This window comes from Perca flavescens, chromosome 5 (genome assembly GCF_004354835.1).
Source record: "Perca flavescens isolate YP-PL-M2 chromosome 5, PFLA_1.0, whole genome shotgun sequence".
In the NCBI taxonomy this organism is placed as follows: domain Eukaryota; kingdom Metazoa; phylum Chordata; class Actinopteri; order Perciformes; family Percidae; genus Perca; species Perca flavescens.
In genome coordinates, this window is record NC_041335.1 from 7,906,539 (window position 1) to 7,929,102 (window position 22,564).

General features: G+C 39.8%; 1 protein-coding gene across 2 annotated transcripts; it reads left to right on the plus strand.

The window, feature by feature from the left end:
• Positions 1–693: 693 nt before the first annotated feature.
• Positions 694–13,786, plus strand: oclnb (occludin b). 2 transcript variants are annotated; one of them, XM_028578480.1, is made up of 9 exons: positions 694–836; positions 2,204–2,274; positions 2,835–3,489; positions 4,728–4,892; positions 10,269–10,384; positions 11,869–11,973; positions 12,206–12,377; positions 12,889–12,930; positions 13,049–13,786. In XM_028578480.1, the coding sequence occupies exons 2-9, from the start codon at positions 2,222–2,224 to the stop codon at positions 13,145–13,147; spliced, it is 1,407 nt and encodes a 468-aa protein (XP_028434281.1). In that variant the 5' UTR covers positions 694–836; positions 2,204–2,221; the 3' UTR covers positions 13,148–13,786. The 2 variants fall into 2 exon arrangements, with proteins under 2 accessions (XP_028434281.1, XP_028434280.1); XM_028578479.1 differs by having other exon boundaries at positions 2,210–2,274.
• The last annotated feature ends 8,778 nt before the right edge of the window (positions 13,787–22,564 follow it).

Genomic DNA, 22,564 nt, shown 5'->3' on the forward strand with positions numbered 1-22,564 from the left:
GCACAACTCTATTTCTAGCTCCATGTCAGTTAACCTCTGCCTTCCTAAAATGGTTACATACTTGGCTAACACAGCCTGTAAGACTGGTTTTCTAAAGCTGAGGTGTATGGTTTTTTTCCCAGTGTCAGGTTTTACTAGAGGCCTTATTCCTCCCATTTGTTGATTCTCTAAGAATGGATTAGCATGACAGCCTTTCTGCCTCAGACAGATTTGTTTATACTTTTATACTATTTTATTGAATGAGTAACACCTCTGTAGCATTTGTCAAAAAAAGCAGCCTTTACTAAGGTAAAATTATTTTGTAAAATAATTTCTTTCTAGTTATAAGGATTTCTAATTCTAAAGAATTGACAGTACAGTTCTGTACAAAACATTAAAATAAATTTGATTATACTAAAAAATATTGCATGTATGGAAACATTAATGAAACTAAAATATTTGCATGAACTCTGTTTAATTAATTTTGGTTAATGCCAAATGCCTTAATTTAATATAAATGCTGTGAGTTACACGTTTTTTCAATTCCAATTTAGTGAAAACCTACTCCACAACTAAAAGAGCTCGCAAATACCAAAACTCGTGAGAGAAACTCAGGGTGTAGATTCCAGGAGAGTAAATGGTACTGCTTGTGCCATTTCCTTGTTATTGTTAAAGCTGTGGGGAAAGAGGACAGGTTAGACCTGTTGACTGGGGAGTAGCCCACCACGTGATGAATACACACCTGTAGGCGCGCGACGCGTACTCGCGCAGTGTAGAGCACGCATGCGGCCACGCGCTCACTGTGTTTGCGTTCGTTACCACTGTCTTCATCGGGATCAGGCTGTTCATCACACAAGGTGAGTCAAATTAAAACTTATAACCGAATGTTAAGTGCGGAATCTAATAAGAGATATATTAACACTACTGTTCTGAGTATTTACACGTTAAATCTGAGAAAATATCCAGTTTAGTTACACAATTTTCCCAACATTTTAGAGATACATTTTGCCTGAAATTATTATATCTGCGTTTGTTGTTTTGAGCAGTTAGCTACATTTTCTTAGCTAATTAGCGGTTTTTCTTTACTCTCATCTTTACAGTGATGACAGGATAACATGATTATTTGGCTTATTTTCAAATGTAGATCAGTGCTAGTCTATTTGATTGATTCGTCTATTTTCTGTTGTGGGAAATCCCCTTTGTAACCTTAAATGATCTGGAATGTAATAACTATCATTTCAACGACTGAATAGTAGGTTTTATAGTTTCACTCTGTGTGAAACTAGCTAACCCACCTCAGTTTGTCTTATCAGCTGCTCATTTATAGAATAAAATACACAATTTCAGTTTGTGTGCCAGTAGGCTATATCTCCACCCACTTATCTTCTTAATACTTTAAGATTTGTTTTTAATGAAGCGAGCTATCCATCACGCTGTATATGAAATGTAGACCTACAGTTTACTTCTCACACGACTATAACACTTAAACAAGCGCAGTATTAAGAAACAAGTAAAGTACTTCAAACTGGCATTGAAAATCTTGTCAGATTCGTAGTCTTTCTTACTTGTCTGTTAATAAGATAATTTTGTTAAAAAATAAAAATAAAATAAGGTTTTGTAGGAATATAAGGTCTAGCAAAACTGTTGTTTTGGTATCAATCCAAACTCATCCTATTAGCACTAGTAGGCTTATTGTAAAAACAAATGAAACCCAGTCCAACATGTCAGTAGGTGTTAAGTGCTGATTAACTTAAAGTCTGCCCAACCCCAAAACTTTCATGTATCCCCTAATTCAATCAATTAACTTGAATAGAAATTAATGTTAAGGAAAATAGTGACACTAATGTAAATTATACTTGTATGCTAAATGGGATAAAACATGCTATCTAAACTAAACCAAATGTATCATCTTTCCATTTTCCCCTCATTGGTCTTAAGTGGTAGCTACATACATTTGAGAAATACATTTGCTGGGATGTTGCAGAAGTCAGAAAATTAGCATCCGATGGCACTGTATTGAGATTGGTGGTTAATGTGATGGATACCCAAATGGATGGGTGTTGCTTTGTGGCACCACACCACAGGGAAGATAGTTGATCAGGCAGTGATATTAATAGTTAATAAATAAAGTATTGTTTTTGTAAAAATCAATAGTTGTGTGTGTGTGTGTGTGTGTGTGTGTGTGTGTGTGTGTGTGTGTGTGTTTTTTTTTTACCTTGTTGAGTTCCAGTTGGATTTCAGTATGCCGAGCAAAAAACACAGGCCTTCTACGCACCAGTCAGGTGGTAGCAAACAGTAAGTTGACCTACATTTATCCCTCACTACTATACTTTCATCCTCATGTAGGATAAAAAAAGAGCTGCTGTCATTCTCCTTTTTTTAACCAACTCAGTGTTAAATTTTACTTTTGTGTGAAAATGGAGGAAGTCAAATTACACAGTCACATACAGACCACATCCTTTAATTTTGGCATGGTTAAAATGCCGTCAGGAACATTGGGTTCTTACCAAGGAGCACAGTGAATATTTAATTCCCAACCTCCGCTTGTAATGTTCCCATCCGAATGGGGCTTAAGACAACAACATTATTTCATAAAAATGTTAACCTGTTCCTTTTATTGATTAATCAACCAAAAATAGATTACTCCAAAATAAAGAGTTTTTTATCATCAGTAAAATATGTACTTTATGTTATCTCAGCTTAATGTCAGCTTTGTCCAGTATGACTTGTATTTAGTGTGTGTTAACCATGCCATATGTTAAATGCAGCATCTTCCAGGAGGATACAGATCACTCCACAGTCTGTTTTGTTACGACATACATTAAGCACAGCTCCTCTGTCCTCATCTATTGCAGCCATAGCAGCAGACACAGGCACAGTGAGCTAATGTCCAACCCAGCCTTTTCCTACTACCCACGAGAGAAGATGCTTCACTTCTATAGCTGGACTTCACCACCTGGTGTGATGAAGATAATGTGTATTATCATCATCATCATGTGTGTGGCTGTGTTTGCCTGTGTGGCTGCCACACTGTCCTGGGACTACGATATGAGCCTCATGGGTCTGGGAGGTGGAGCTGGCTTAATGCCAGGTTATGGCGGCTCTTATGGTGGCAGCTCATATGGAGGCGGCTCTGGCATTGGCGGATCCTATGGCTATGGAGTAACACAAATGGATCCCAAAGCTGGCAAAGCCTTCATCATCGCCATCGCTGGCATTACCTTTATAGCTGTGCTCATCATATTTGTGTTGGTTGTTTCGAGGCAAACTACTGCCCGCTTATCAAAGTTCTACTTAGCAACCATCATCATCTGTGCCATTTTGGCATTTCTGATGATCATCGCCACTATTGTCTACCTGGTGGCAGTGAACCCAACTGCCCAGTCCACGGGGTCTGTCTACTACAGCCAAATCATCCAACTGTGTGCCCAGTACCAGAACCAGAACCAGGCCCAGGGCATCTTCCTCAACCAGTACCTCTACCATTACTGTGTGGTGGATCCCGAAGAGGTGTGATACGCTTGCTTTTTTGGGAGGCTGGGGTAGTTTGTGGATTCTCTGGTGGGTATATACTGTATAGCTGCTTTACCAACAGGAATCCTATAATGAATCCGGAGGTTTGTGTACACAGATATCACAGATAGATTATTCAGTATTTGCCATATAGTCAAAAGCAATTTTACACCGACAGCTAAGAACAACTATGAAAATAAAAGTATTGATCCAAAAGATTAAAAAAACCAAAAGGAACTGAGTTGTGCCAAGATAAGCAAACACTGCAAACATTTTCATCTTGTTCACTGTAGTTTTCTGTGTTTATGATTTTTTTTTTTGGTGAAATTCTATATATGCCTCTAGAAGGAAATTTTTTTTTTTCCTTTTTCAATACTTTACTTTTCTAATGCTCAACTTGTTTAACAATGTAGAGGTACTGTAGATTATGGTGCTGCAATCAAGCCTTGATTAGTCAGTTTTTAAGATTTTTCAGTTTTCAAACCTCTTGAAAATTTCTGAAGCAAGGTAAATTGCACTGGACACAGATGACTCAGACACAGAATAATTTATGAAAGCTGAATATGGGATTACATTCTATGTTAAAATTGATGGTTTTTTTCCGAAACAAGTATTTTACAGTTTCATGCAATGTGTAGCCAACCTTTAGATTTTTTTTAACCGACAAATAAGTTGAGCACCTTTCCATTGTGAATACCAGAGTTACCAACTAATAAACTCTATATATATACTATAAACTCTTGTCAGTAGGTCTGGCAGAGTCTGTAACTTCATGCAAAAACTTTAGGTAATCTATCACACTCAACAACATGTCTTTTGACATAATCTTCACTGTGCTAGACAATATTTGGAGGCTCACTAGTCACATCCTTTAGCATGGAGAAACATAGCAGGCCATAAAAGGAAACTCTGTGTATTATTCTTAGTAGCCAGGACATTGTTTCTAGAAAGACAGGTTGCTGTTGAGTTTTTCAAATGTAATTTTGGATGCTTTGAGCTCCTTAACCCAAATTATTTATTTATTTTGTTTAGAGGGTAGTGGCAAAAGTTTCTGTCTAAACTTTGCAAACCGACCCTTAAATATAGTCCAGTGTGGAGGCAGCAGCTTGTCGACTCAGATCCAATATTTATAAGCCAAGTCTAGGGCTCCCACCTTCAGACATCCCGGTTATTTACTATCTATGTTTGTGGATGTAATTCCAGCCCACTGATGTTGACTCCTGTTGTTCCTGCAGGCCATAGCTATCTTCCTCAGCTTCCTGGTGTTTATTGCCCTCATTATCCTGCTGGTGTTTGCAGTAAAGACTCGCTCCGCGATCAGGCGCTGGGGCCCGGATCGCATTCTCTGGGAGCAAGTGCCGGCCGTCAATAATGGTCTACACAACAGTGTCGGGGAGTGGGTGAGTGTATGTGTGTTTTTGTAAGTATGTGTGTCAGAGATGTTCACAAGTCATTTTTTGGAAGTCCAAGTCAAGTCTCAAGTCTTTGAGCTCGAGTCCAAGTCAAGTCTCAAGTCTTTGAGGGGCAAGTTTAAGTCAAGTCTCTGGCCATCTGATCAGTCCCTAACACTGTATTGTTAAATCTTATGAATTCAAAGCATGTCCTGTAGCTACCATTCATACAGTACAGTATCAAAACCAGTTGTAGGATAACTTTATGGGGTCTACTGCAATGCAATCTGAAGAAACACAAATTAAGAACTCTGTTTCAATTTTATAACTGTATTTTTCAACATTTTGGTATCTGCACCAAAGAATACATGTTTGTCTGTGTTAGTAAGCCCAACCTCCTCATGCACTACATTTTTCAGTGTTCAAAGTTTGAGGGAAACATCTGTATTGAAAGTTAATACACCAACCATGGTGCAAACATGTGAGAACTGATACTTTCCGTACTGCTATTTAACAACAACCTGGTGAAATATTATATATATAATATATAAGTCTGTCACATCATATGGATACAACTATAAAGATACAATTTGCCCGTTCCCAGCATTAGCAATACACTTTGTGATGGTTAGCTTGTTACCTGTGACTATATATGCTAAATTTAACGTCTCTGACCTATTTGGGTGCATTTTGAGATGCCTGATTAAGTTCGACGTTGTTGATCCGGCATCATTTATCTTTGTGCCACACACCTTGCATGTAGCTGTTCACTTACTGCCACTGTTTACGAAGTTATTGAAAGCAAAACTAATGACAAAAAGCACAGCTCCGGGAGGACTTTGTGTCACCATCGTCAATGCATTTTTTGATATGTGAGTGCGAGCACATAGGCATAGCACATGCGTTACGTTGCACATTATGGCAAAGGGCAGGGGACATGCAGCTCGTCATACGTTTCCCCAACGTATATGCACCAATAAAAGAAAATAGAAATACATGAATGAATTTAGATTTAAAAATAAATAATTGCATGAAAACAGGTTGTTGACGAGTCTCGAAGCTTGAGTCCGAGTCAAGTCAGAAGTATTTTGGGTCGAGTCGCAAGTCAAGTCTGAAGTCAGCTGTTTGTGTGACTTAAGTGCGACTCGAGTTCGAGTCTCAGACTCGCATCCCCATCTCTGATGTGTGTGAATGAGGAAAAATTCCAGTAAAGTGTTATCCCTGCACTCTTGCCACCTCTGATGTAAAGATGGAGATGGACGCAGAGACGGTCTTGCTTGTCCACGTCGTCGGGATTGTGGCCATAGGTCTTTGTGTTCACTCTGATGTTTACATTTGAAAAACCTTGACTGGCCAGGCTAGCAAAGTCATTAGTCACAGTCTACATAACTGCTGAAAAGTCAAGGTGTGTGTGTGTGTGTGTGTGTGTGTGTGTGTGTGTGTGTGTGTGTGTGTGTGTGTGTGTGTGTGTGTGTGTGTGTGTGTGTGTGTGTGTGTGTGTGTGTGTGTGTGTGTGTGTGTGTGTGTGTGTGTGTGAGTCAGTCAGTCAGTCAGTCAGTCAGTCAGTCAGTCAGTCAGTCAGTCAGTCAGTCAGTCAGGCGAGACGCGAGGCAGGGAACGATGGTTTCATTTGCAGTTTCTGGGTGTGGTCTGTTAAGCACTCTTAGTTGCAGCATGATATGCTGTGTTGTCTGGAATTATTAGAAAATTAACAGCACTTTGAAATCCTAATGACTGGATGTACAAAACAACATTAATACAAATATTCCTACTTTTCCTTTTTGCGTTCTGAGGACAGTGGCACAAATAAAAGTCTTAACCTAAAAAATACTTCTATACCAGCAAAGATTTTATTCCAGGAGTATGAACATTAGGAATGCATTTAGGCCTGACATGTCAACAGTTGTACTGGCTGAGCAACATTGTCTCAGGCTTCCTGTTTATGGTAGTGATGGTATCAGTGGTAATCAGGCATGCAAGAAGAAGTAGAGGAACTGGTTGTTGTAACTGGTGAATTCCGCATACAACCAGATTGTTTATTATATAGAGAGAACACGTTCCTATGCCTTTTAAAAAGGACAAGTATGAGAGGAGCCTCAGGAAAACCTGACTGAAACCTCAGGTGAGAAAATAGAATTTTAACAATGGGTTTCTTAGTAGTCAAGCAGAAAAAATCAAATTAAAGAGTTTCATAATCTAAGACTGATGTGTTGTTATAACTATATACTTTAAAATATAACAAATGACAAAAAATGAATGAAAATAGATGCCATAGTTGAAAATATTCATCTTATTTGATATATTATAATGTGTATTGTTAATAATGGTTATAATGTAGTAAAGGTCATGTGCGTGTAGTGTGTAGCTGCGTGGCGTGTCCGTTTTTATTTCGGCTCTCATGTTAACAAGTTACAGCTTGCACACTGCCATGTGTGACATGCTAGAAATAGGACCGACGCCTATTTTTCACGCGACACACAAGTGTGTTGGAAGAGTTTCTAGGCAAAATAGAATACGAAAAGATGTTTATGTCATTTTGATACAAATACATTTAATAAATGACATTTAGATGTTTGAAAGTATCTAGGTTTTGACATAAATGCAGATATAAATGTAATTTAATAAATAATTATCGATTTTAAAATATTGCACCTGTCAATACTGTAGCCTCTTTTGCCATCAATACTGCCGATGCTGTCTTTGCTGTAATTAAATCTGTATATATTTGTTTAACATGAAGTATACTACTGCTTGAGTGCATTTTATCAATGGGAAACATACATGTGTACAGACAAGGCTAGCAGCAGTGGCGCCGCGTCAGACACGTTTCTGGTCTGCGTGGCGTTTTCTATGTCTTTGACATAGAAAATGCCATGCAGCTGCCACACAACTGACACACAACCGAAATGCCACGCCCACGCCACGCAGGCAATGTGTGGCCACCCTAACATAGTTCATTACATGACAGATAGGGACTTACAGGGGTACTCTGCAGTGATTCTCAATTTTAAATGTAAGGTGCGCAATAATATTGCTAATTTAAAAAAAAAGTTTCCATGACATACAGTCAATGGTTTGGACTCAAACACTTCTGTCACTTTCTGTCCACTTTCTCTGTAAAAAAATAAAGATGAGCAGCGCGGCTGCTCAGCGTAGCAGCTTCAGTTAATTTACATGCTCTGCTGTGGGCATGCTTCAGTAGAAGTGTTGTGTTGCTTCTGGGCTCTATGTATTTCTGCCCGATAGTTTTGGTTTCCCACCTCTGATGAAGAGCAGCGTTCAGGTGCTTACCTAAACATTGTCTCATTCAGAAACCAGAGACCCAAACAGGGCTGTCATTGTCTGTCAGACGTTCTGAATCTGCGTCTTAGCAGAGCAATAACATAATGCGCAACACTATAGGGCAGGTGGACTTTTTCTCAAAATATTGTGACTTTATTCTTATCATATTACAACTCTCCAAATCTCAGAGAACACAGATGGAATGAGTTATATTATTAATGTGCATAAAGTGAGCAGACATTAGCAGAAATCTTGCTGAAACACATCTGAGCTATTAAAGTCCAGGGTTTTTTAAATGAATTAAAATGAATTAATGTATCATTCACATGAATAAGTGCCACATGCACATGTAAAGAGGTTATTTTCCCAACCAAAGACACAAAAGATGAGTGAAGAGTGTGCCTACATGTGTGTTGACTCAGCAGCGATAACATTATATTAGACAAGTTGATCTACTGGAGAATAAATATTTGAAAGCAATACAGAATGCCTGAGAGCCCTTTTTTATTTTCAATTATCACCTGTGTTTTCCTTTACATAAACACATTTCCAGCATAAATTGATGCAGAAAAAGTTTTAAATAGGTGCACAAAAATTCACCAGAATACAGGAAATTAAGTTTCCAATGCTCAAAATTCGCCTGGAAATTGTGAAAAATGCACTAAAATGGCACAGTACATTCAAAATGGCTGACTTCCTGTTACATTTAGGGGTTTGGCTCCAAGTGACTGTTCTGTAAGGCTGGAAATCATACATATGCCTACCAAATTACATTACATCTGAGTGAAACGTGCAGGGGATAATTCTTTGAAGAGGGTGCTACCGAGCCATTTTTGTGCGCCTAGTCACAAAACTCTTTAAAATATAAAAATGTTCACTTGTCCTGATGTGTGTGTGTGCACATTCTGGTGAGTTTACGAGCATCTTAAGCCCCTCAAAAATGCAATTCATTTGGCAGAGGAATAAGCGGTCGGGCCTTCGCTGACTGACGGTTGTTGGTGCTCATGCCCTAAAAATAATCAGAAAACGTGAAAACGCGCATATTCAATTTCAATTCAATTTTATTTATAGTATCAAATCATAACAAGAGTTATCTCAAGACACTTTACAGATAGCGTAGATCTAGACCACACTCTATAATATTCAAAGACCCAAGAATTCCAGTAATTCCCCAAAGAGCAAGCATTTAGTTTTAGGAAGAAACCTCGGACAGACCCAGGCTCTTGTTCGGCGGTGTCTGACGGTGCCGGTTGGGGGTGTGATGAACAGCATATGTATGCACAAAGAGTGAAACACTTCACTTCTCACTTCGCTGTGTAATTTCTGATAAGTGTGCACTTCACCATTAAGCCCTTTTCTCTTTGCTTTTAATATTTTGTTTAGGTTCAGTGTTACTTGCAGCTAATTGAATTGTTGTCAACTGCATTGTTTTATAGGTACTCTCTGTTGAGGGGGTGCAAATATTTCCATTACATGTCTAATAATTTATATTTCTAATACATTGTTCTTTCACTTTGTGTTCTAAGACTTCAGAAGTGTAAAAAATAGTCAAATTATTCCAAGGGACATACATGAGGCAGTCCCTGGTATTGTATCTGCCTTGTAAGGGGTCTAGTGATTTAGTATTGTACTTTTATACAGTTGAGGGACTTGTGAGAGGCAGTTTAAAATAAGAATGGTCAAAATTGAAGCAGGTGAAGTCAAGACATTTTGACGTTTATCTTTAGTAGGCTCAAGCTCCAAAAAACACTGGCTCCAAAAACAATGGTTACTCTTACCATAATGGCTGGTAAATGCCCACAGTTTATAACACAGGCTTTCTGTCATTTATATTTTTTTCCCCAAGCCCTTTTGACATTATCAGGGTTATTCCAGAACCACAGACGTATACCTTTTTTCATGGGCTAATGACTACCCCCATTAATTATTAAACTTAATTTGTGAAATTGGTAGTGTCCCTTTTTAGAATTAGTTGTATTTCATCCCAGAAAGAATTTGCCCAAAACTGAACTTCAAACTCATATTTACAGTGTAACATGTTTTCTGTCAAACTTGAATGAACTTGAACACAAGAATTATGTCTGACCTTGTGTCTTGCTGTAGGTAAAAAACGTGTCTGGTGATCCAGGGGTGCTGGTGAATGACCACAATCCCAAAGTTAGGGGGTCAAGAGAGTATCTGGACGAGCTGGATCACAACAAGCCTCTTTACCTCCCAGGGTAAGCTATGCATTATACAGTGAAGTCCAGGAACCACTAGCAATACAAATTAGATCTAGTAGGTGAATACAGGGGATTACAATTGGCAACAGAGATCATAGAAAAGCTCTTTTTGCTGACGACATAATTTTATTCTTAAAACAATTAAACATATCCATACCAGCACTGTTAGATCTAATCGGCCTGTTTAGCAGTATTTTTGGATATAAATTAAATGCTTAAAAATCATCGCAAATGCTGCTTAACAGAAATGATAGACAATATATAAAGCAAAACCAATACTTATTTACTTTCAAGCTCTCATCTCATTTTAATTGAATTGAATCATCTAATTTTACATATTTGGGCATCAAAATAACAAATAACCTCATTTAGAAACTATTGCACCAACAAACTATGAAGTAATTATTTACTCAGTACATAAATCTATAGAAAGGTGAATTGGACCTCTATCACAATTCAGCCCAGTGTGGGGCAAAGTTTCATTTAAACCAGGCAAGCTGGATGCACGATTCCAGATATGGGCAAAGAATTAGGACACCCATGCTAAAGTTGACATAAAAAGAGGAATAAAAAATCATCTTTTGCAAATTGATCTTAATGCCTTAATTAAAAAAAATGAGGAAAAATCCGATCTTTAAGGACACCAATTTTCTTTGTGAATGAATAATGTATCGTAAATAAATAAATGTTCTTCCTTAAAATACAGGGGGCATAAGTAAGTACACCCCTATGTTAAATTCCCATAGAGGCAGGCGGATTTTTATTTTTTCTTATTTCATGGATCCAGGATACTATGCATCCTGATAAAGTTCCCTTGGCCTTTGGAATTAGAATAGCCGCACATCATCACATACTGTTCACCATACCTAGAAATTGGCATGGGGTACTTTCCATAAAATCATCTCTCAATGCAAATCAAACCAGCTATTAGGCTAACTGAAATAAAACCATGCCAATCTCTTTTTTTTTTAAGAGACAATCTAAAATTATGCAGAAAAAAAACAGAAAGATCAACAATGGTATGTTGTTCCATCATGAACACTCAGGACCATAACTTTATTATATAACATAATTAAAGTAAATGTATGCATGTGTATCCAGTGATTGTAAGTGAGTTGGAGTTTATGTACAGTAACTGTTTGTGTGTTGTGAGCGTGAACAGAGCTTTACTAGAAGAAAAAATACATTGCTGTCAGCAAACCTTTACAGGATAAATACCAGAATCAAAAATCCGAAACAGAATTATTGCAAAGTAAGCTGGGAAGAAATGGAGTGTATATGATATTGACTTAGAACAGCCATAAACATTGTATAAAAACTATGGAGAAATTTGCATGCATGTTAAGTTTCAATTTTGGTGTTCACTTCACAGATATGCAAATAAAAAGACTTTACAAAGCAAATGGCTTTAAAATAAAAGTTACTTGACAAAGCTGCCTGCTACAGTACAACAATGTATAAATCAATCATACTATTTGCAGAGACTCAGACATCAGCAGTTCTCTGGGAGTCCTAAAGCCCAGGCTGAAGGACTATGACACTGGTGTGGAGTCTGGAAACGACCTGGAGGAGGAGGACTTCTCTGTGTGAGTTGATTTGAAGCGATCTAATAGCCAATTATGATAAGGAAAAGCTGCATTAAGCTGCTTTTTAGTTATAATAAATGACACTGTTTTTGACAGGGATTGATGTGCATTTCTTCACCATAACTCCATCTTGTGTGTGCACTATCCAAATGTATCTAATAGAGGGTATTAATAAACATGGCTAGTTTTCACATAATAAATTTCCCAAATTTCATTCTGTTCTCATTTGCAGTTTGTTTCCTTCCATTGTGGATGAGCAAGAGCGTCTGATCTACAAAAAGGAATTTGACCGGCAACACCAGGAATACAAGAGCCTGCAGGCTGAGCTGGACAGCATAAACCAGGACCTGGCTGGCCTGGACAGAGAGCTGCACCAACACCCTGAGGGCAGTCCACAGTTCCTGGTGAGTTTGGCAGTGCCAGTTTGATTTTTGGGTTTTCAGTTTTAAGAATGTGTGGTTATGATTACAAATAGATAATAAGATAAAAACAATGACAACATTCTGGTCAGGTAATGACAACATTGATGAGAAAATGATCCACATATCCCTTGTAGTGAGTTTTGAGTATTTTATTAACCTTTGGCCAAGGACTACAAACAAAAAATAGCCTTCTTGGCTAACTGTTCTTGGCCATCTACCTAAAACATTGCTTAGATTAAGCTAAAATGAGCATTTAAATGTAGTCTAGGCAAGTTGTTTTCCCAACTGTTAATAATAATACAAAAACAGTAAAGTAAAAGTATGCCAAATTCACACACCTCTGATTTGGGGGGCAACTAGAATGTTTGAACCAAAAGGGTCAAGGGCCAAGAAACCTTGGTTTATCATGAATCAAATTTGTGTGTGAATCTGGGATGGTGGTTTCCTCCATGTGGTCACTTCAGATCATTGACCACTATCTTTCTAATCTCAGGATGCCATGCATGAATACACCAGACTGAAGAATCTTAAGAAGGTAAGGCATATGCAGTGATTTCTAGCAGTGCTCTTTACAGTGAAATACAGTCCTCTGAAAAGAGTAGAGGTTTGTTGAATAAAATCTAATTGTTTGAATTTTGTTTTATCCTTTGCAGTCCCCAGACTACCAGATTAAGAAGAAGAGGTGTAAATATTTGAGGTCCAAACTGTCACACATCAAAAGAAAGATCAGTGAATATGACCGCCGGCCTTAAACCTTCACCTCTGACCGCCTTATGCAGGGAACAAATGCAGAGACAAATTTGCAATGTTGCTTTTATATTACATCTGTATCAAGCCAATCAACTGTGATTTTTATTTATTTTTTTCTCCAGAGGGGGTTGAAGGGTCTTTGATTAATTTTTCAAGCTCTGTGTTTCATGAAGAACAATCCAGGTGTATTTTATGTTTAGGCTATAAAGTGAGAGATGTAAATTGAGATGGTTTTGTTTCAGTATTTGTTACTTTTATGACGCAGTTATTGTGCTTCTTTTAAAGCCTTTTTAAAAACATGTTGACCGTTTCATGTAGGCCTACAAAGAAGGAACAGCTAAATAAGACATTAATTTGCTTGGCATCATTAAATCACTGACCATCCCTTGTAAATAATGTTCACTTTTAGACTTTAGATACAACTTTTATTGTTCTTTAGGAAGCTTTGTTTCTGTACTTTTTAGTGCTTTAGTTCAGTAAATGGTGAAATATATTTGTGGCTGTAAGTTCTTATCATAGACCTTTGTCATGGTGGATATTAAATGGAGAAGCCATGTAATTAAATGACTAATGATGGCTCTGTCCCTCTGTGCCATTAACATTTGTCGAACATTTGTCCTTTAAGAAATTCCATTACTCATTTGCACATTAAAAGGAAATTATGGTTTTCAGCTCTGTGTTCTTTTCATTGAGTTGTTTCATTTCTTTTTCTAATTCTTAGTTTTTTCCACTTTACATACATGTTAGATATGGTTAGGGTTGTCTGTTTTAACTTTGTTTTAAAGCGCTCCATGTCTTGAAGAGCTACAATCGCAGCCAGGATTACATTGTTGGTGGGACAATGGAGCGGGAGATTGGTCGGAGAATCGGCGCAGCGGGTGTGGTATTGCATTCAATCTATCGCACCGTTGTGACGAAAAGAGAGCTTAGCCAGAAGGCAAAGCTCTCGAGCTACCGGTCAGTTTTCGTTCCTACCCTCACCTATGGTCATGAAGGCTGGGTCATGACCGAAAGAACGAGATCCAGGGTACAAGCGGCTGAAATGGGTTTCCTCAGGAGGGTGGCTGGCGTCTCCCTTAGAGATAGGGTGAGAAGCTCAGTCATCCGTGAGGAGCTCGGAGTAGAGGCGCTGCTCCTTTGCGTCGAAAGGAGCCAGTTGAGGTGGTTCGGGCATCTGGTAAGGATGCCCCCTGGGCGCCTCCCTAGGGAGGTGTTCCAGGCACGTCCAGCTGGGAGGAGGCCTCGGGGAAGACCCAGGACTAGGTGGAGGGATTATATCTCCAACCTGGCCTGGGAACGCCGGGATCCCCAGTCGGAGCTGGTTAATGTTGCTCGGGAAAGGGAAGTTTGGGGTCCCCTGCTGGAGCTGCTCCCCCCGCGACCCGACACCGGATAAGCGGACGAAGATGGATGGATGGATGGATGGATGGTATTGAAAAACAGAAAAATTGTGGTTGTTTGATTTTCGTTTTTAAAATACAAAATTGAATTAAAGGTGTTTTTTTCCTTTTAAAAAACGAAAATCACAAAAAAAAAAAAGAAAAATGGCCTGTTTTTTCATTGGTGCTGTTGGGTACCAGTGTTGTTTTAGCCCAGGCTAAAATGGCTTTGGAAACCTCTGTGATTTTAGACATGGCGAAACAAGGCCTGTCATCTGCAGAAATCTCTGTGTCACAAGAAAGTGGAGGTACAAGAGGCTTTTCTACAAGAAATGTGAGATTTGGCACTGAAAATGGCTCAGGCTTGATGGGACAAAACTGACACAATCCTTAAGTTAGTTAGCTTGGCAGTTAAGGGGAAACTTAACGCTGAAGTTAGCTTCCGCTTCGCAGCGACCTATTCTGCATTGAGGGAAACTTGTAGCCTAACTTCCTGAGTGAATGATCATTTTTGTACCTCTTTACATAAATATAAAAAAATATGGCTATTAAGAAACATCCTGAAATAAATAAATTAGGCAATAAATATAAAGATATAAATTAGTCAATATAGTTAAATAGCCTAGGAGCCCTGAAGCAGCCAATACAGATCCAGCATGTACACAGGGTTAAAATCCCAACATAAGTTTTACTTTTATTTATTTCAGTGAACTCGTATTTTATATGTACACATTTATTTCCCCCTCTATTTATTTGCACGTTATATTCAAAGGAAATTTGGTTATCTCACAGACTAAAAGCAACTAGCTAGCCTGCCTCGCATTAGTGCATCAAAGCCTATCATGATCTGCCAAAGGAAATAAAACCTTAATACACCCATGAATAAAACACAAGCTCTGCAGATTCATCTGATTCCCAGCTAGCTAGTGCGGGTCACGGCAGTTCCGCAGACCAACCACAAGAGTCGTACCTTTTTCACACCAATGACCAGGGTTGGACCAGGGTTATGTCATCAGTGTTCAACTTTTTTTTATTCTTTTTTTTTTTTTTTTTTTTTTATTTAAACCAAGGCAGTCAACATGGGTATATCTCTGGTCATGACAATTCAGAATTCTCCTAGGTCACAACCCGGGAGCAATGCATAGTAATTACCTTGTAATAGAACTGGGCAGGGCATTATGTCACGGGGCAGAAGTTGATTTTATTTAAGCATGCTTTTACTTTGGATTTGCTGTGTTTTTAGTATTTGCTGTGTTTTTACCTTTTATTATTGCATGCTTTTATTTTGAAATGTGTGGTGTGTGTTCCGCCAGTGGAAATTTAGCTATAAAAAGGAGGACACTGAGAGCATGAAGGAGGACACAGAAGCATGACGGAGGACACAGGGGCACAACGGCACAATGGAGCAGACAGAACGGAGCAGACAGAGAGACACAGAGACCAGGACGCCAGTGAGAACAGCATCGTCCCTGGTCTGGAAGAGGCTTAAGGCCCTGTTTACACGATGACGCTCGCGGGTGAAAACGAAAAAATATTTTATTGGATGTGCCTTTCGTTTATACGCAGACGGTGTTTTTGGGGCTTAAAAACGCAAAAAAGTGAAACCACCCTCCAGAGTGGAAATCTTAAAAACGCTCCACCGTCACATAAAAGTCTGAAGACAGAGGTGTGGAGAGAGACAAGAAAAATGAATCCAGGTAGTCTGTTGTTACAGAGTAAGCTACAGAAATTATAGGCTCCTGTTATCTAAAAGAATTTCAATGTAATGGCTCAATATTTAAGTGATTTCGACAATGTGGATAGGGTTGTTATAGTTCGATGACGATATGTAGGCTATTCATTTGAGCCAGAGTAGGCGACAACGTTGCGGATGAAGAGAGAGAGCGAGCGAGTGGCAGCAGCCAGCGGGCAGAGGAGGGTCTGCTTCAGCCTCCTCTGCCCGCTGCCTCTCGCTCTCAAGCAGCAGCTGAAGGGCCGCGAGGCTCAGGGTATTGGTAGTGCTCCCGTGGGTGTTGTGCTGTGGCTTATCACGGTCAACTGTGCCGGTCATCATCAGACAAACATGCAACTCCACCTCCTCGTCTTTCCAGACAAGCTTTTGTTGTTCACTTCGACATGTTTTGGTTTCGCGCTAAGGAGAGAAGTAGAAGGAAGGTTCTACGCAGGCGCGCAGACTTGGTGGTGTTGTGTGGCAGTGCCACCTAGCCGCCTGGCGTGCATACTACATCGAATTTCACACAATTTTGCGTCACCATATGCACGCAGATTGCCCCCCCAAAACTCTCGTCCAAACGCAGAATAAAAAGTGAGAACGCAATGCCACTTTTGCGTTTTTTCTTCAGATCGTTTCGGTCTAAACATAGCCTAAGAGTACACCGAGGAAAACGCAAACGCCGATCGCTAGCGGCAACAGTTCCGCGAAAGTCTCTTTTAAGACCGGTGTTTGTTGTAGTGTGTAGTGTACAAAGCTGTGGTTGTTTAAAGGACATTTGATTGGCCCGGAGTTCTCCTTTGCAGGCTATGCCCGAGGAGAGGAGCCAGGCGAGAAGAAGCTGGTCGCCAGCAAAGACCCGTGGACTGTCATCTTAACCTCCCACTCCTGTTCTGCTGCACTATTTACCTTGATTTTAGTTAGTTGTGCTTTTTTCTTTTAAGGAGGAACTTTAATTGTCTTATTCTTTTTTTTAAATAAATCTGTTATCCCTCTAACTGCTTTTTACTCACTATTTAAACACCACTGGTTTTATTGCTCTCCCCCGATATAAAGGCCCTGTGTAAATCTTTTATCCCAATTTGGAATCTTGGTAGTTTTAAGAGGTCCTAGGCCTCCACCAAAACCTAGGTGGCGTTGTCAGCCCTCGTTTACAACTTTAGTCCACATGCCTCTTAATTACACGTCATATTCAGTGAAGAGTAACCTCACACTCCAGTTCAGCTGTTAACACAATAACTAATATGTTTTGTAGCTACTTGAATTTTTCATTGCAAAGTAGAGCAAGATTAATAAAGCTTATTTTGATTGCTTCGCAGTGATTACATTATAAAGTACAAATAAACATCAAACACTTATCAGATGGATGGAGACGTTTCTTCTTCTTGTAAGATTCCGGCAGTGTAGACGTTAAGCGTATTACTGCCCTCCACAGGTCAAAGTTTTAAACTAGATTTTTACATACAGTCCTGTGTATATATTGCAGGAATTAAAGAACTGCCTTGGCTGTCAGTTGATGTTCCTCACTGTGTCCAAACAAATAAAACTGAAAAAGCCTCAAATCCAAGGCCTGTCAGTATAATAAGCAATACCCTTCTTTCCACACTATACTTTTTACATTCTAGGAAAACATGCTTCACTGTCTTGAGACTCACACATTCACACAAGCCAGAAACATGCCTTCCTACAATGCACAAAGGGTAATTCAACACGCAGTGCCCCAACCTCAGTTTAACTGAGTTTTCCTAACTTTAGGTTGTTTAGAAAAGAAGTCTGACTTCTTTTTCCCATCCTCTCTGCCATTCTTTTGTTACACCCTCTTACCTACAAAATCCTGGTCCTCACCTACAAAGCCCTTCACCATCTGGCCCCTTGATACCTCACTGACCTCCTCTCCCCCTACCAACCCTCACGGTTCCTCAGATCCACCTCAGCCGGTCTCCTCTCCATCTGTCACAGGGCGGAAGTCTATTTTTATTTGTGCATGCTTTGATTGGATTTGCTGTGGTTTTATTTGCTGTGTTTTTATATTTTATAGTGCATGCTTTTATTCTGAAATGTGTGGTGTTTTTAATGTTGACTTCCGCCAGTGAACATTTTAGCAGGCCTAATCAGGCTAATGACTTTCACCTGGGAGTGAGAGGGGGTTGATTGGCCCTTGTATGAAAAGGGCAGAACCTTAGAGGAGCCAGAGAGAGCGGAAAGGAGAGGCCATGGTGAACATGAGGGAGGCCTGAGAGCACACCAGTGAAGACGCTGAGATACGACAGAGCATTCGGAACAGGCGGCGGAGCAGACAGGAGATCAGACGAAGACACACAGAAAAACAACCTTAGAGCTCCCTGAAGCTACAGCGAAGAAACACAAACACCGACCGCTAGCGGCAAAAAGTGGGAGAGTGTGAAACCTCTCCCTCCTGCATAAGTCCCTTTCGAGACCGGTGTTAGGTGGTGGTAAACGTTATGAAGTGGTAGCAGTTGCTAAGGACGTGTTACTGGCCGGAGTTTTCTGTTGCAGGTTATGCCTGAGGAAGGTCACACACGGAAAGGAAACTGCCAGCAGAACCCTGTGGACATTTTAAAGTCAAGACTCCTGTTCTGTGTGGACTGTTTTAGTTTGATTTTTAGTTAGTTGTTTTTAATTTTTAAATCTTTTTTCTTTTTTTAAATCTTTTTATTTATTTTTTTTATTTTATCCTTTTTGTTAAAATAAATGTGTTACTACTCTATTTGTTTTTACTCATTTTTTTGAATACACGGTTTTTACTGCTCTCCCCCGGTACAAAGGACCCGTTTTAATCTTTGACTTTTAGTTTTTAATTGTTGTAATTTTAAAGAGGTCCTAGGCCTCAGTATCAAAACCTAGGTGGTGTTGTCGGCCCTCTTTTACATCATTTATGTATTTGATATTTTTTCATTTGTGCCATACCATGAGTCCAGTAACCCAGAAACGGTGACTTTGCACCTTGGGCTAACAGCAGGCCGGGGTCTGTGAAGGAGGACAGGCCAGGCGGCGAGGCAGCAACCCAAGCAGCACCGGCCGCTGAACTCCGACACGCAGTCGGACAAAGTTGGATATTAGCCATCAATTTTCGTAAAACCATATTTGACCTCTACATAGTTGATTCTCGCATAAATTAGGGGGTGGCAGTAGCTCAGTCCGTAGGGAATTGGGTTGGGAAGTGGAGGGTTGCTGGTTCAAGTCCCAGTACAGAGTGTGGATTGGTAGCTGGAGAGATGCCAGTTCACCTCCTGGGCATTGCCAGGTGCTCTTGAGCAAGGCACTGTACCCCCCCCCCCCCAAACCAGGGGGTGCTGGTCCAGCACTTGCAGCCCACTCCTGACATCTCTCCATTTGTGCATGAACAGGTCATGAGCATGTGTGTGTATTTCAGGCCTGTGTGTAGTGATCTCTGACAGTGTACACTGGGGATCAATAAACAGAAAAAAAGTGTAGATGTCTCATATGTGAATTTAGTGGTAAAATACATGAACAATGTATACAATTTCTGAGATCTGTGCAACCTATTCAGAAGACTACCTGATCTCAGATCAGTGGTGTGGCCTATGTAAATGTTGGGGCATGACAAAGAGAGACAAGAGCCAAATAAGGAGGAGCCACCGAGTTGACGTCAACTCTGGTTCGTTGAGATTTGCCCGTTTTCAAGGGCAGTTTCAAATTGTGAGATTTGCAGAGGAAAGAGGTGTCAATGTGATTTTGACACCTATTTACCTATTTACCCACCAAACTGTCATTATTCAACTATAAGGTAAAATCGGTTTTGCATTCTATCACCCCTTTAGAGCTAGGTTTTAGAGCAGCTGCAGAATCTGAACAGATGATGACTTCTCTAAATCTGTGTGATAGTGTGATAGATCAGATGGGGTTGTGCAACTTTTGTTTAGTCTGGGTTAGGAAAGTTGATATTAATTCTAATTTTGAGTGTTGCTGTGGAGGTTTGGCGCAGTCAGAATTCTATTACTGTGATGAATTATTATAACCCCTGTCAACCTTTGTGTCAGATTTTGATGAGATAATCGGAGAAGGTAAGGTGTCCTGTTATATGGATTGGAGATTTTAATACCGATAATCCTTTATAGGATAGTAATCACAGGTACAAAAATTTTGTTATTGAAGAAGATTTTTTAGATAAGTATGAGTTGGTAGTGTTATATGATGGAATGCCATCTAGGTATAATATTGTGAGAAACACCTGCAGCAATATAGATTTATCAATTGCGTCTTCAAAACTTAGCTAGAATTGGTGAATGGGGTGTAATGGATAGATATACACTGGGTAGTGATCATTATCCGATTTTATGCAGATTTGGTAGGGATTTGAGGAAAAAAGTGGAAAAGAAAGTCCCTAGATATAGCTTTTCTCAGGCCAAATGGGACCGATAGCCCCGCCAGTTTGGGAAACGCTAATGACGTTACATCCGCGTTACAGGCTTTACAGCATACATACATCCCTCGGATGTATCATAACTTCATAAGATAATACCATGGACGTATTAGTAGAACACATGGTGAATTACAACCATTAGCTATATCCATTATTACAGCTAGCTACATGAGCTTGGGAGAACAGTCAGCGGACGGGCGCAGTCCCGTGGGTCTGCTCGCGTCCATCGCGTTCATCATGCCAAATTTAATAATTTGGATTGAATGTTAAAAATTTTAAAAATGTGACGTTTTAAACAAGGACCCTTTCAGTGTTCGGGCTGGTAGGTTGATATACCCCGAAACAAATTATCCGCTGAAATATAGATGTTTCTTTCGCCATGCAATGTCTATGTGAAAAGTCTTTTTGGGCCATTGGGTGCACTACCACCGTTATCCGCTATGGTGGCTTTTAGACATCGTGCTCTTCCTGGGGGCTTGCTGTGAGAGTCCTGGCATCCAGTTGTCGGCGAACTCGTTCAGGTCTCCTGTTTCCGTGCTGCTGAAAAAAAAAGAGCCGTGCACGACCTCGGCTCGCACGCCATAAATCGGGTGTGCCGGCAGGATATAATGTCATTTTGACGTCACAATGGCGCGTACCACCTTGGATGCGTTTAGTATAATTCACGTTTAATTGTGCCTTCCCAGCAAGGTGTCTGTTAAAAGGCTGAAGGTAATAATAATTTTTTGTCAATATAAATCTGTGGGCTAGGAAGCTGGGAATGGAACAGTAAGGTAGTGTAGAACATACAAGATGGTTACTAATGCCCTATGGGTCCTGCCTGAATTGAATATTGAGCTTGGTTTTCTTCAGGAAAAAGATAAGCAGGAGCTGACTCCAAGAATAATGGATTATCTTAATGCAATCACTGAGAGCACTTTAATTGATTTTACAAATGGATCTAGAGATCCAGTTAGTGGGAGAGCTGGGTTTGGGGTTCATGTGGAGCAGATTGGGTTGAAGATTGGCCAACGCATTTCTAATGCAAGCTCTGTTCTCACTACTGAGTTAATGGCAATTCTATGGGCTCTACCTATGTGGTCTAGCCAGATTTAGAGAAGTCATCATCTGTTCTGATTCTGCAGCTGCTCAAGTACCTTTAAGAATAGGAAAATCTAGAGCTCATCCAGACATTCTAAATGACATTTTGAGTGTGTTTTTTTAGAATTGGGTTTGCTTGTAACATCACTTTTTGCTGGGTTCCCCGGCACGCTGGGGTGAGGGGGAATGAGCAGGTGGTCCTCATTGCAAAGGGGAGTCTAAGAAGAGAAGAACATATCCATCTATCATTGGGGAGAGTGGAACTGAGAGAAAGAATTGAAAAGGATGTAACAAAAGAATGGCAGAGAGGGTGGGAAAAAGAAGGCAGGGGTAGACAGCACTACTTTTCTATACAACCTGAAGTTAGGAAAATATGCTTCTGTACATCTTGGTTGCACTGTGGGTTTTATTGTTGTGAGAAACATCAACTAATATCCAAGGCAGTTCTTCAATTCCTGCATGATGCAGGACTGTATGTAAGAATGTAGTTTAAACTTCTGTGGAGGGCAGTAATACGCTTAGCAGCGTATACACGGTTGTAATCCTAGAAGAAGAAGAAGAAGAAGAAGAAGAAGAAGAAGAAACATATTGAGATATATCAGAGCCTGTCTATGGAGAGCCTGTTCACTCCCTATCTCACTCCCTATTAGCCCCATTGTACCAACCCGGAATTTTTCCGAGAGTGGAAGTTCTCCCCTTATTAGACATTCTCTGGATATATATACTAGGCTCGTTCGAGATGATGTGTCCGACTTGATCATGACGTCATGCACACGTGGGCAACGATAATCTCACGAGATCAAAGCAGCCGCCTTTTTTTTTTTTTTTTTTTTTTTTTTGACAA